General features: G+C 45.6%; 2 protein-coding genes across 3 annotated transcripts in view; both read right to left on the reverse strand.

The window, feature by feature from the left end:
* The window catches only part of LOC139557339 (anoctamin-7-like), a 262338-nt gene that overhangs the window by 163265 nt on the left and 84744 nt on the right, over positions 1-14329 (reverse strand). The window lies entirely within an intron of this gene.
* Positions 1-14329, reverse strand: part of LOC139557334 (rho guanine nucleotide exchange factor 19-like) — a 35612-nt gene that overhangs the window by 4819 nt on the left and 16464 nt on the right. Inside the window, exons 2-11 of one of the 2 annotated variants that reach the window (XM_071372007.1) lie at positions 8779-9032; positions 7830-8532; positions 7188-7619; positions 2757-2898; positions 2520-2605; positions 1855-2111; positions 1386-1546; positions 1007-1159; positions 508-637; positions 249-323 (exon numbers count right to left, since the gene is read on the reverse strand). In XM_071372007.1, coding sequence (XP_071228108.1) covers positions 249-323; positions 508-637; positions 1007-1159; positions 1386-1546; positions 1855-2111; positions 2520-2605; positions 2757-2898; positions 7188-7619; positions 7830-8532; positions 8779-8808 — 2169 coding nt within the window. In that variant the 5' untranslated portion in view covers positions 8809-9032. The remainder of the gene's footprint in view (positions 1-248; positions 324-507; positions 638-1006; positions 1160-1385; positions 1547-1854; positions 2112-2519; positions 2606-2756; positions 2899-7187; positions 7620-7829; positions 8533-8778; positions 9033-14329) is intronic. The other variant, XM_071372008.1, reaches the window with a different exon arrangement.

Raw genomic sequence — 14329 nt, forward strand, 5'->3', positions numbered from 1 at the left:
AAAAATGTGCTCACTGTTCATAATTTCAAAACAACACTGCATTTCGAAACAGCACTGTACATAACTCAAGAAGACCCAAATGCATATTCCCATGAAACTGATTGTGATCAAATGGTTGGCATGCAGATGCTGCATGGACGTTTTACTGGTAAAACTTGAAGAATTAGCATTCACGATTGACAGTGAGAAATGTGAAGGGACGGTGACCACAAAAATGTGCGGAAAGTATTTTGTATATTTTCTGTTACCTTTTTCAGTTCATTGAAGGCCTTGGTGGCTGTGTCCTCACCCCTAGAGCCTGGTGTTGTCCTCTTCAGGATATTCTATAAGATAGAAGGAAGATAGAACATTTTGGATCTTTCACCTCTGGGCACTGCAAAAACTTAGTGCTGTGTACTGGCCTATTCGCTGGTCAGTAACCTGATGTAAGGTAGAGTAATGTTCTGTCCCTACAGCCAGTCATGAATAGTTGAATTTTATGGTGAACAGGGGCGCTCTATATCGTACTTCCACCAGCATCTTAAGCCGTGTGATCCTCTGGAAGGGGAGGATGAGGAAGGAGGCAAGGGGAAGACGCTGGCAGATGGCGTCTTCCTCCAAACGAGCCAGGATACCTGGGAAGCGAGCATTCTCCTGTCTACAGAGAAATACAAAACACTAAAATCAAGCAACATAGTCGGAAAACCTTCACTGGAATGAATTGGATATGTAGTGTATATCCATGGTCACGAACCCTTGAGAGCTACGGGGTTTCGTTCCAACCCAGCACTAACGCACTTGGTCTTGATGATTAGTTGATTAGTTGAACCAGGTGTGTTAGTGCTGCGCTGGAACAGAAACCTGCACACCCTCTATGGGTTAACCAACCAATCCATATGTATAAAGCAACTATTTAAGTGTGTGTACTAGGCACTGAGTGACATACGGTCATTTCCAAGCATCATACTTACAGACTCGAATGTGCAACAAAGACCAATAGAAATACACACAAAGTAAGATGGCTCACAACAGGCGCTGGTAGGTCTGTTCCTGGTAGGCCTGGTTGGTCACGTAGGGGAGGTAGACCCTTCGCAGGGCGGGACAGTGGGCCAGGACGATGTCGCATACATCAAAACGCAAGATGTCCTCCTCCAACCTGTGCTCCAGGTCCTGCAGGAACCTAGACCGAGAGGAAGAGAGAGCGAGAGGAAGAGAGGGAGAAACAAAGAAAGTGAAGAATTCAGAGCAAAAAGAGTGAGTAATCAAGATAGAGAGATGCTGAAAGCCAGAGAAACAGAACCCCCAAATACTGAGCGAAAAAACAAGACAGAAATAAACAGAAATAATCTCATGATATACATTCAAGAAATGTACTCTCCCATCAGTGTCATGTTACTATACTATACCGCTCACTGACGTCCTTGACCTCGGGGAGCTTGGAGAAGAGCCACTGTCTGTCCTGGGTCCCCAGACACTCCCCCAGCTCCTGGGACAGCATAAAGTGGTCCACCGCGATGGCCAGGCTCCGGATGTACGACGCCTCAGACGTCACTAGCTCAAACTTGGCCTGTGATGAGGAGACATTATGGGCCTTTAGGAAGCAATAGGCGCACCTCTCACTCACAATTAAAATCATGGTGCTTTATTTATATAAAAAAGTATATATATTATCATGAGACATTATGGGGAAACACATAGTTCAAATAAAATCATGAATATAATTAGCTGGCTAATTGGACATGCTAAAAGCCTGTATGGTTGCCATAGAGATGTATAGAGGGTGCACTTTCCACAAAAGTCATGCACAACTTCTATGCATCTCTTTGAGTGTTGCCTAAATCCCAATGTGGCTTGATGTCATCCTCATGCTCTCACCTCCTGTAGTTTGCGCTCCTCGTTGCTGAAGTTGTCCAGCTGATCGCTGGTCTGGACATCAGGGATGTCCTGCCACAGGGAGAAGGCGGAGCCTCGTGACGAGCAAAAGGAGCTAGACGGAGACAGATTGGACGGAGATGGGGCCTCCCCAGCCCCTTCCACCCCTAGCCTCTCCTCCTCAGCACCTGGCTCCTCCCCCTGCTGCCTCTGGATTTCTCGGTTGATTGCAACATCACTGTACTCCTGGTACAGAATTGCTGAGGAGAGTGAGAGAGAGCAAGAGCAAGAGCAAGCGCAAGAGCAAGAGCAAGAGCAAGAGCAAGAGCGAGAGAGAAAGAGAGAAAGAGAGAAAGAGAGAGAGAGAGAGAAAGAAAGAAAGAAAGAAAGAAAGAAAGAAAGGAAGAAAGAAAGAAAGAAAGAAAGAAAGAAAGAAAGAACGCAAGAGAGAGAAGTAAGAAGAGTATACAGGGTTGATTGAGAATTAAAATCGTTATTGAAGAAAATAAAAACAATTACTTTCAGATGTTATGTTGTTATGTAGCATGTGGTTGAACGAGCGTGAACACAATTGCTATGCCATATAAATACCACTGACACTGGAGGTGGAGAACGGAGGTGGAATTAACCAAATTATTGACACAGGATAAGAGGAAAGTAAGACTCACAGCTGGGGAGAAACCGTGACAGACGATTGGAGCTGCTGACTGTGGGAGGAGTGCACCAATCCTCCTCGATGGATTTCTTCCTCATACTGTGGGAAGGGTTGTAGTCATAATCATTATAGCAGTGTTATTTACAGCAGACATCTTTACGACCCACTTCCAGCAAAGACGTATAGTTGAAATGTGACTTTGTGAGTTTAATCTTGATAATATATACCCATTTTAGCTGTTAAAACACACTTTTTGATTGTGAATCCGGTGCTCCGTTGATGTTGTTGCGTGTTATTGTCAGCAGTGGGTAGTGGCGGTACAGGTCCTACAGGACTGTGGGGGGCGCTGTGACTGGAACCACCTGCGCCACGGTGCCTGGAAGTGGACTTATCTGGAGAAGAAGAAGGTAGATGAGGTAGAGGTCTTCATAAGTCCAACAGACCCAAAATTCTGAGATCCAACCCAGGACAGGAGCAGGCCCGGGTCTTAAATTCTGACTTTTGTCTTGGATCTGGGTGGGTCGGATATAATTGCCATGGGTCTCGGGCATGTGCAATTAAAATTGATTTACTGACTGGACCCATTTGGACCTGTCCTCTGTTAATTTACTGTTTGTGTGATGAGAACTGCGCAAGCTTGTTATCTGTGTCAGCCAATTGCAACTCAATTAAACGTATAGCTTATGTCCAGCTGAAACTGGTTCCAGCTGCTCACCTCACGTGTGACCTGCTGCTTAGGGGAGAGAAAGAGAGAGACAAAGACACAGAGACACACAGAGAGTGAGAGTGAGAGTGAGAGAGAGAGTGAGAGTGAGAGTGAGAGAGAGAGAGAGAGAGAGAGAGAGAGAGAGAGAGAGAGAGAGAGAGAGAGAGAGAGAGAGAGAGAGAGAGAGAGAGAGAGTAAACAAAGCCTTGGCCGAGGCTACTGTTGATTGCAAAGATGGATTCTCTTTCATTGAAGTAAAACGAAAGTTAGAGGACAAAGAGTATAGTGAAGAGAAGCCGATAAGGGGAATGTCCTCGGGGACAAGTTTAAATATTGTAGTGGACAAAGATGAGAAGAACGTTTGCGAGGCCAAATGGACTGTCTGCAACTTGCTCTTTAGGTTTGATGCAATTTTCTACATTTTATTTATTTATTTAGTATTTATTATCAATTGTTTAGTCATTATTATTATTATAGGCCTGTTGTAAAATAAATAGCATTAGCCTATTACTGTCATTTGTTGGGTAAGACTAAGGTAGGCAATCACCTTTGTTGGTAATAGCTGCAATATAAGCCTGTTCAAAACTTTTTTAAAGATTTAATTCTGTTTTGCCATTTTTGTTGGCCAAATTAAGTTCCATTTGTAACGTGTTTGTTGCAATATAATATAATTACCTGTAGGCCCACTATGCTACTCGCACTCAAACCATGAAAAGGAAAAACCATAGAAGGCAAGACGTAAACAATGACTTGACTTACTTTTAATCTTACCCTAATAAAGTTAAGCAATTTATGTGAAAGTTGGGTGTGGTACATTTACATTTATTTAAGTCATTTAGCAGACGCTCTTATCCAGAGCGACTTACAAATTGGTGCATTCACCTTATGATATCCAGTGGAACAACCACTTTACAATAGTGCATCTAACTCTTTTAAGGGGGGGGGGGGGGGTTAGAAGGATTACTTTATCCTATCCTAGGTATTCCTTAAAGAGGTGGGGTTTCAGGTGTCTCCGGAAGGTGGTGATTGACTCCGCTGACCTGGCGTCGTGAGGGAGTTTGTTCCACCATTGGGGTGCCAGAGCAGCGAACAGTTTTGACTGGGCTGAGCGGGAACTGTACTTCCTCAGAGGTAGGGAGGCGAGCAGGCCAGAGGTGGATGAACGCAGTGCCCTTGTTTGGGTGTAGGGCCTGATCAGAGCCTGAAGGTACGGAGGTGCCGTTCCCCTCACAGCTCCGTAGGCAAGCACCATGGTCTTGTAGCGGATGCGAGCTTCAACTGGAAGCCAGTGGAGAGAGCGGAGGAGCGGGGTGACGTGAGAGAACTTGGGAAAGTTGAACACCAGACGGGCTGCGGCGTTCTGGATGAGTTGTAGGGGTTTAATGGCACAGGCAGGGAGCCCAGCCAACAGCGAGTTGCAGTAATCCAGACGGGAGATGACAAGTGCCTGGATTAGGACCTGCGCCGCTTCCTGCGTGAGGCAGGGTCGTACTCTGCGAATGTTGTAGAGCATGAACCTACAGGAACGGGTCACCGCCTTGATGTTAGTTGAGAACGACAGGGTGTTGTCCAGGATCACGCCAAGGTTCTTAGCACTCTGGGAGGAGGACACAATGGAGTTGTCAACCGTGATGGCGAGATCATGGAACGGGCAGTCCTTCCCCGGGAGGAAGAGCAGCTCCGTCTTGCCGAGGTTCAGCTTGAGGTGGTGATCCGTCATCCACACTGATATGTCTGCCAGACATGCAGAGATGCGATTCACCACCTGGTTATCAGAGGGGGGAAAGGAGAAGATTAATTGTGTGTCGTCTGCATAGCAATGATAGGAGAGACCATGTGAGGATATGACAGAGCCAAGTGACTTGGTGTATAGCGAGAATAGGAGAGGGCCTAGAACAGAGCCCTGGGGGACACCAGTGGTGAGAGCACGTAGTGCGGAGACAGATTCTCGCCACGCCACCTGGTAGGAGCGACCTGTCAGGTAGGACGCAATCCAAGCGTGGGCCGCGCCGGAGATGCCCAGCTCGGAGAGGGTGGAGAGGAGGATCTGATGGTTCACAGTATCAAAGGCAGCCGATAGGTCTAGAAGGATGAGAGCAGAGGAGAGAGAGTTAGCTTTAGCAGTGCGGAGCGCCTCCGTGACACAGAGAAGAGCAGTCTCAGTTGAATGACTAGTCTTGAAACCTGACTGATTTGGATCAAGAAGGTCATTCTGAGAGAGATAGCAGGAGAGCTGGCCAAGGACGGCACGTTCAAGAGTTTTGGAGAGAAAAGAAAGAAGGGATACTGGTCTGTAGTTGTTGACATCGGAGGGATCGAGTGTAGGTTTTTTCAGAAGGGGTGCAACTCTCGCTCTCTTGAAGACGGAAGGGACGTAGCCAGCGGTCAAGGATGAGTTGATGAGCGAGGTGAGGTAAGGGAGAAGGTCTCCGGAAATGGTCTGGAGAAGAGAGGAGGGGATAGGGTCAAGCGGGCAGGTTGTTGGGCGGCCGGCCGTCACAAGACGCGAGATTTCATCTGGAGAGAGAGGGGAGAAAGAGGTCAAAGCACAGGGTAGGGCAGTGTGAGCAGAACCAGCGGTGTCGTTTGACTTAGCAAACGAGGATCGGATGTCGTCGACCTTCTTTTCAAAATGGTTGACGAAGTCATCAGCAGAGAGGGAGGAGGGGGGAGGAGGGGGAGGAGGATTCAGGAGGGAGGAGAAGGTGGCAAAGAGCTTCCTAGGGTTAGAGGCAGATGCTTGGAATTTAGAGTGGTAGAAATTGGCTTTAGCAGCAGAGACAGAAGAGGAGAATGTAGAGAGGAGGGAGTGAAAGGATGCCAGGTCCGCAGGGAGGCGAGTTTTCCTCCATTTCCGCTCGGCTGCCCGGAGCCCTGTTCTGTGAGCTCGCAATGAGTCGTCGAGCCACGGAGCAGGAGGGGAGGACCGATGGTATGGCTATTATTAGGTTTAGAATAGGTTTAGCTACTGCAGGCCTGTGAAGGCAGTGCGCGTCGGCACTACAACTGACTCCGACAGTGGGAATAATGTTTTAGGCCTACCAGAGTTACTCCTTTAATCTAAAAATATAATGCAATAAAATGCAAATTAATTACTTAAAAATCATACAATTTGATTTTCTGGATTTTTGTTTTAGATTCCGTCTCTCACAGTTGAAGTGTACCTATGATAAAAATTACAGACCTCTACATGCTTTGTAAGTAGGAAAACCTGCAAAATCAGCAGTGTATCAAATACTTGTTCTCCCCACTGTATCTGTAAAGCAGTAGTAGCTTATCTGACAAGTATAAAGAAATGCATGTCGATGTCGGGAACATGATGCAGGCATATCTCTATCTTTGTCTTGGTCTCTCTAGGGCTAGGCCTAAACTTGTCTCCCTTAATGTTTTTTTATATGAATATCATACAGTGGACGCCCAGACCTATGCCTATATGCAAGCAATGCCCTGATGCATTTAGTGCTCAAATCTCTGACAGCTAAACCATGTTGTACACAATTCTTGTTTTAGGAAATAAAAAACCATTAAAACAATAGACTATATGTTTTGAATATACACATTGAAAAACAACAATATTTTTTTTGTAATTTGTTATTGGCAGGTTTTAAGTACACATAACTGTGGATCATTTGGCCATTATAGCTTGTTTATTGATGGCACTGGCAGCGCCCAGTTGGAGATTTCTTTCTCTCCTTCCCTCTACTCTCGGATCTGAACGGGTCTCTCGGATCTGAACCAGCATGGGTCTGTTTGGGTCTGTTTTCCAAGGTCCTTTTTGGGTCTGACTGTCCAAGGGTCCATTTGGAACGGTCTTGTTTTATTTCTTTAAATTAATTTATGCATATCGGGTCAGGTGGACCCATGAAGACCTCTAGATGGAGGTGGAGGAAACTAGCAGACACACAACCACCACAGAATGTTGCCTCAAATTGCTAAATTATTTATTAGCATTTTTGGCTAATGCGGGACACTTACAGTCAGAGCTGGGGCTGAGGTTGCTGGAGGTCTGCCTGTCACGGGAAGCCACGCGAGCCGACAGCGACTTGCCTAGCTTTAGCGTGAACGAGTTCTTCCTCTGGGACAGCTGCAGCCGTGAGATCAGCTCAGAGGCAGAGAAGCGCCGCCGCTCATGTTCCGCCATACGAGAGCAGGCTAAAGCGCTCCCCCCGGTGGCCGAGGAATTCTCTACAGCCCCAGAGTTCAAGACAGAGGGGTCCTCTGACGACCGATGTGGCTCTGCGGACAGAGGTGGAATCTTTGGGGGGTCGGGGGTTTGGGGGTCTCCCCTGAGGTCCTCTTCCAGAAAGAAGTCAAAGGGTCCTGGGAAAAGGTAGTCGCCGTCCAGAATGGGGCTGGCCAGAGACTCGTCACTCAGGCTGTCTGGTGAATACACCCGCACCTTACGCCCTAGGACACAACACAAACAAGACTCAGGTGAAAATGCCCCCACCCGAATTACAGTCCAGTCACATTGGATATGGCCTTGTGCAAAATATTTCTGAAGTAAGTGTGATTTTGAAGTCCTACAGATAAAAATAGGGGAAGGGGGATAAAACATTCTCATGATGAGGACTAACAGAGAGTTGAAGATGTGAAATGGATAGATACTGTACATACGGATGGACTTTTCCCTGAGGGAGCTCTGTGATGACCTCCTCTGGGGTCGACAGGTATCTGGGCTCTGCAGCCACGGAAGCTCAGGAGAGGATGGAGAGCCAGGTGGCTGAGAGTCCCAGGAGTCTGTGTCTCTGTACAGGGAGGACAGAGGGAGGGACAGGGGCAGGCTGAGGGCTGCGTGGAGGGGAAGAAACACAGATGACACCGTCATGGGTCTCTCATACTGCTCCTGCACTGGAGGGTTAGTCCTGATATCTTCCTGGATAACCAGCTCAACCTCGCCCCCTAGCGTCTGAGAGTCTAAACTCAGGTCCGTATCAGTATCAGTGTAATAATCAGGTTTACTTCTCCCACTGCCAATTTGTGCTTCACTTGTGTGTTTACGATGATTCAGAGACAACGGGCTGAAGCGTTGAGTGTCTGCACTTGGGGAGCCCCAGCCTTTGACACTAGGTGTCACAGGCGGCTGCAGCTCGATGAAGGTCAGAGTCTCCTGCTGACACACAGCGATGTGCTTGTGGTGGCACTGCCGGAGGAGAGGCATGTTGTCCGGGGCCTCGCTCAAAGCCTGGGACTCGCCTGAGACCGGGATCCACATGATGGGGCTCTTTCCTCGGAAACGGAAGGCGTGTAGATGAGGCTGGAAGTCAGGGAGAGGGAAGAATCCATACCCAGGAAGCATGACTGAGAGAACACATGGGAGCTGCAGAAGAAAGGAGAAAAAGTTTTTGCCATAACCTTCAATTGCCAACATAATATCCTCTTGCCATATCTGGTAAAACAGCACCGACTGTAGGCTATATTGTATTAACTTATCTCTATTAAACACTTCATAATTTGGTCTCGTTCCTGCTTCCCTCTATAGAAGGCATGAAATGCAGTTGAGCAGGTCGAGAACTTCAAGTTCCTCAGTGTACAAATCATTAAGGACTTAAAATGGTCCACTCACACGGGCACAGTCCTGAAGAAGGCGCAACATCGGCTCTTCCCCCTCAGGAAGTTGAAAAGGTTTGGCATGGGCCCTCAAATCCTCGAAAAACTCTACAGCTGCACCATTTAGAGCATCTTAACTGTCTGCATCACTGCTTGGTATGGAAACAGCACTCCCCTCGATTGCATGGCGCTACAGAGGGAGGAGCGGACAGCCCAGTACATCACTGAGGCCAAGCTCCATCCATCCAGGATCTCTACGTCAGGCAGTGTCTAAAGGTAGGCCCAGAAAATTGTTAAAGACTCCAGCCACCCAAGCAATAGACTGTTCTCTCTGTTTCCGCACGGCAAGCGGTACCGTTCATCAAGTCTGACACCAACAGGCTCCTGAACAGCTTCTATCCACAAGCCAACAGCTTCTATCCACACACACACACACACACACACACACACACACACACACACACACACACACACACACACACACACACACACACACACACACACACACACACACACACACACACACACACACACACACATTCTAAAATTGATTAAATAAATGTTTTTCCTCATGAATCTACACACAATACCCCATAATGACAAAGCAAAAACAGTTTTTTAGAGATTTTGGCACATTTATAAAAAATAAAAAACTGAAATATAACATTTACATTAGTATTCAGACCCTTTACTCAGTGCTTTGTTGAAGCACCTTTGGCAGCGATTACAGCCTCAATTCTTCTTGGGTATGACGCTACAAGCTTGGCACTCCTGTATTTGGGGAGTTTCTCCCATTCTTCTCTGCAGATCCTCTCAAGCTTTGTCAGGTTGGATGGGAAGTGTCACTGCACAGCTATTTTCAGGTCTCTCCAGAGATGTTAGATCGGCTTCAAGTCCGGGCTCTGGCTGGGCCATTCAAGGACATTCAGAGACTTGTCCCGAAGCCATTGCTTACAGTTTGTGTATGCCAAAACAGGTCCTCTCCACTCATAATTGTCCAGGTTTGTAATGTATACTGTTAACATTTTGTGATATTTTCAGTTTGTTCTATCTCTCACTCACTATGTAACAATCTCTTGTGGACAGTGTGGAAGATATACTCGTTAAGGAAGAAGTCTGTTCATTGAAGCACAATGGAGGTTGAACTAGGATACATGTATAGGAGAGTGCCTTCCACCTGCCCCCCCCCAGGTCTGGCTCTGTGCGGCTGCTGAGCCATGTCTTCCTGCTTTAATTAAAGACTGCTCCACATACAGCTCTCAGCCCCCTGTATTTATTCTCCACACACACACACCTCCTTCATCTACAGATGGCATGGCCAGAGCCACAACAGACACACATTCAGAACCCTTCACCAGACGGCCAAACCAAGTGAGACAGTATCCTCAGCCCCTGTGACCTTTCACTCTTTCACTTGAGAATATAGACCCATCTTCCTCTCACGGAGTTTAACCTTTAACCTGGATGTTATGACATGATCAGTGGTCAAGAGATTCAGAGAGAGAGAGAGAGAGGAGGGAGAAAGAGAGTCACAGTCTGGGCCGTTGGCCCACAAATGATTCACCCACTGACCCATGAATAAGAGTACTGAACTTTACACTAGTGTTACTAACTATAAGGAAATGATGAACAGTGAGGGATGTTCTTGGAGTGTATAGGAGTTTTCAAACCCAGACATCCAGTGGGTGAGTATGATTACCATTTATACTAGTGTCTTGGGGTAGTGGAGTATTGAATTGAATCAATTTGAAACTACTTCCAGACCTTCATAATGCTTGGAGGTTTCTCACAACAGACCTTCATAATGCTTGGAAGTTTCTCACAACAGACCTTCATAATGCTGTGATAGTTTCTCACAACAGACCTTCATAATGCTGTGATAGTTTCTCACAACAGACCTTCATAATGCTGTGATAGTTTCTCACAACAGACCTTCATAATGCTGTGATAGTTTCTCACAACAGACCTTCATAATGCTTGGAAGTTTCTCACAACAGACCTTCATAATGCTGTGATAGTTTCTCACAACAAACCTTCATAATGCTGTGATAGTTTCTCACAACAGACCTTCATAATGCTGTGATAGTTTCTCACAACAGACCTTCATAATGCTGTGATAGTTTCTCACAACAGACCTTCATAATGCTGTGATAGTTTCTCACAACAGACCTTCATAATGCTGTGATAGTTTCTCACAACAGACCTTCATAATGCTGTGATAGTTTCTCACAACAGACCTTCATAATGCTGTGATAGTTTCTCACAACAGACCTTCATAATGCTTGGAAGTTTCTCACAACAGACCTTCATAATGCTTGGAAGTTTCTCACAACAGACCTTCATAATGCTGTGATAGTTTCTCACAACAGACCTTCATAATGCTGTGATAGTTTCCCACCACATACTTGATTGATATACTCAGATAGAGGGCTGCCTCTTTTGTCTTTGTCTAAATAAAAGAACATCCTCCTAGCCATCGGTCTCTTCCTACTGCACCCCTCCTCACAGCACAGGTAACTCTCTCTAACACCACTCAGGTAACAGGCACAGGCTCCCAGTTAAAGAGAGACACACACGGACCCGCACACGGACGCACACCTGCTGCACAAACAGCTCCTTCTCCTTTCACATAACCACACCCACTCGTGAGTGCACAGATAGACAAGTTGCGGCCCTCTCTGCCTCATACGCACGCACGCACAAACGCACACACGAATGCAGACACAATCGGTTGCCTGTTCCCTGCTTTAGACAAAGGCTTTCTTTATCCTTATGGCTCGGGGTAGGTTGCCTGGTACACAGGATATCTAAGAGGGTGTGGGAACTGTTTGTGATCCTTCCACACTAGAGAAGAGTCAATTACTCTCACAGTAAATGAATGCATCTTGAATATATACAGTGCCCTCCATAATTATTGGGACAGTGAAGCATTTTTTCTTCTTTTGGCTCTATACTTTAAATGTTGGACGAGGTTAAAGTCCCAACTGTCAGTTTTAATCTGAGGGTTATTTCATCCATATCGGGTGAACAGTTTAGAAATTACAGCACTTTTTGTATATAGTCCCTTCATTTTAGGGGACCAAAAGTATTGGGACAAATTCACCCTGTATATGCACAGTGCATTGAGAAAGTATTCAGACCCCTTGACTTTTTCCACATTATGTTACGTTACAGCCTCATTCTAAAATGGATGAAATCATTTCCCCCCTCATCAATCTACACACAATACACCATAATGACAAAGCAGAAAACAGGTTATTAGACATTTTTGCTGAAATATCACATTTACATTAGTTTTCAGACCCTTCACTCAGTACTTTGTTGAAACACCTTTGGCAGAGATTACGCTACAAGCGTGGCACACCTGTATTTGGGAAGTTTCTCCCATTCTTCTCTGCAGATCCTCTCAAGCTCTGTCAGGTTAGATGGGGAGCGTCACTCCACATCTATTTTCAGGTCCCTCCAGAGATGTTCGATCGGGTTGAAGTCCGGGCTCTGGCTGGTCCACTCAAGGACATTCAGAGACTTGTCCCAAAGCCACTCCTGCGTTGTCTTGCCTGAGTGCTAAGGGTCGTTGTCGTATTGGAAGGTGAACCTTCACCCCAGTCTGAGGTCCTGAGTGCTCTGGAGCAGGTGTTCATCAAGGATCTTTCTGTACTTTGCTCCGTTCATCTTTCCCTCGATCCTGACTAATCTCCCAGTCCGTGCTGCTGAAGAACATTCCCACAGCATGATGATGCCACCACCATGCCTTACCGTAGGGATGGTGCCAGGTTTCCTCCAGACATGATGCTTGATATTCAGGCCAAATAGTTCAATCTTGGTTTCATCAGACCAGAGAATCTTGTTTCTCATGGTCTGAGAGTCCCTTAGGTGCCTTTTGGCAAACTCCAAGGCTGTCACGTGCATGTTACTGAGGATTGTCTTCCGTCTGGCCACTCTACCATAAAGGCCTGATTGGTGGAGTTCTGCAGAGATGGTTGTCCTTCTTGAAGGTTCTCCCATCTCCACAGAGGAACTCTGGAGCTCTGTCAGAGTGACCATTGGTTTCTTGGTCATCTCCCCTGACCAAGGCCCTTCTCCCCCGATTGCTTAGTTTGGCCGGGTGGCCAAACTAAGCAATCGGTGGTTCCAAACTTCTTCCATTTAAGAATGATGGAGGCCACTGTGTTCTTGGGGACCTTCAATGCTGCAGACATTTTTTTGTACCCTTCCCCAGATCTGTGTCTCGACACAATCCTGTCTCGAACCTCTAGGGACAATTCCTTCGACCTCATGGCTTGGTTTTTGCTCTGACATGCACTTTTAACTGTGGGACCTTATATAGATAGGTGTGTGCCTTTCCAAATCATGTCCAATCAACTGGGGGTGGACTCCAGTTAAGTTATAGAAACATCTCAAGGATGATCAATGGAAACAGATGCACCTGAGCTCAATTTCGAGTCTCATAACAAATACTTAGGTAAATAAGGTATTTCTGTTAATGTTTAATACCTTTGCAAACATTTCTAAAAACCTGTTTTCGCTTTGTCATTATGGGGTATTGTGTGTAGATTTATGAGAACAAATCATAATTTAATATATTTTAGAATAAGGCCGTAACTAACAAAGTATGGAAAAAGTCAAGGGGTCTGAAAACTTTCTGAATACACTGTATTTTAAAGTAGTAAAAACTAAGTATTTGGTCCCATAACACACAATGACTACATCAAGCATGTGTCTCAAATTAATTTGCTGTTTGTTTTGGTTGTGTTTCAGATTATTTTGTGCCCAATTGAAATGAACGGTAAATAATGTAATAATGTATTGTGTCATTCTGGAGTCACTTTTATTGTAAAAAAATAACAGAATATGTTTCTAAACAATTCTACATATAAGTGGATATTACCATGATTACGGATAATCCTGAATGAATCGTGAATAATGATGAGTGATAAAATTACAGACACACAAATATCATCCATCCCCAAAAATGCTAACCTCCCCTTTTTTGCAAGGGTGAGATGTTAGCATGTCTTAGGGTGAATGATATTTGTGTGTATAATTTTCTCACTAATTTGTAGTGTCACAAGCTTGATGTAGTCATTGTGTGTTATGAATATGGGACCAAATACTTAACCTTTAATAAGTGAATTTGTCCCAATACGTTTGGTTCTCTAAAATGGGGGGGGACTACGTCAAATTTCTAAACGGTTCACCCAATGTGGATGTGTAACGATGTGCGCTGAGAGTCAGGAAGCAAGTTCAGGGAGTGAGTGTTTTTAATAAATAAATGCGACATAAAGCAAAACAAGAACAACGCATACACTTAACACTGGAACAGAAACAGAAACAATAATGCCTGGGGAAGGAACAAAAGGGAGTGACATATATAGGGAAGGTAATCAGGGAGGTGATGGAGTCCAGGTGAGTCTGATGACGCGCAGATGCACATAACGATGGTGACAGATGTGCGCCATAATGAGCAGCCTGATGACCTAGAGGCCGTAGAGGGAGCACACATGACAGGATGAAAATACCCTCAAATTAAGCTGACAGTCTGCCCTTTAACCTCATAGTCATTATTT

This window comes from Salvelinus alpinus, chromosome 28 (genome assembly GCF_045679555.1).
Source record: "Salvelinus alpinus chromosome 28, SLU_Salpinus.1, whole genome shotgun sequence".
Lineage (NCBI taxonomy): Eukaryota > Metazoa > Chordata > Actinopteri > Salmoniformes > Salmonidae > Salvelinus > Salvelinus alpinus.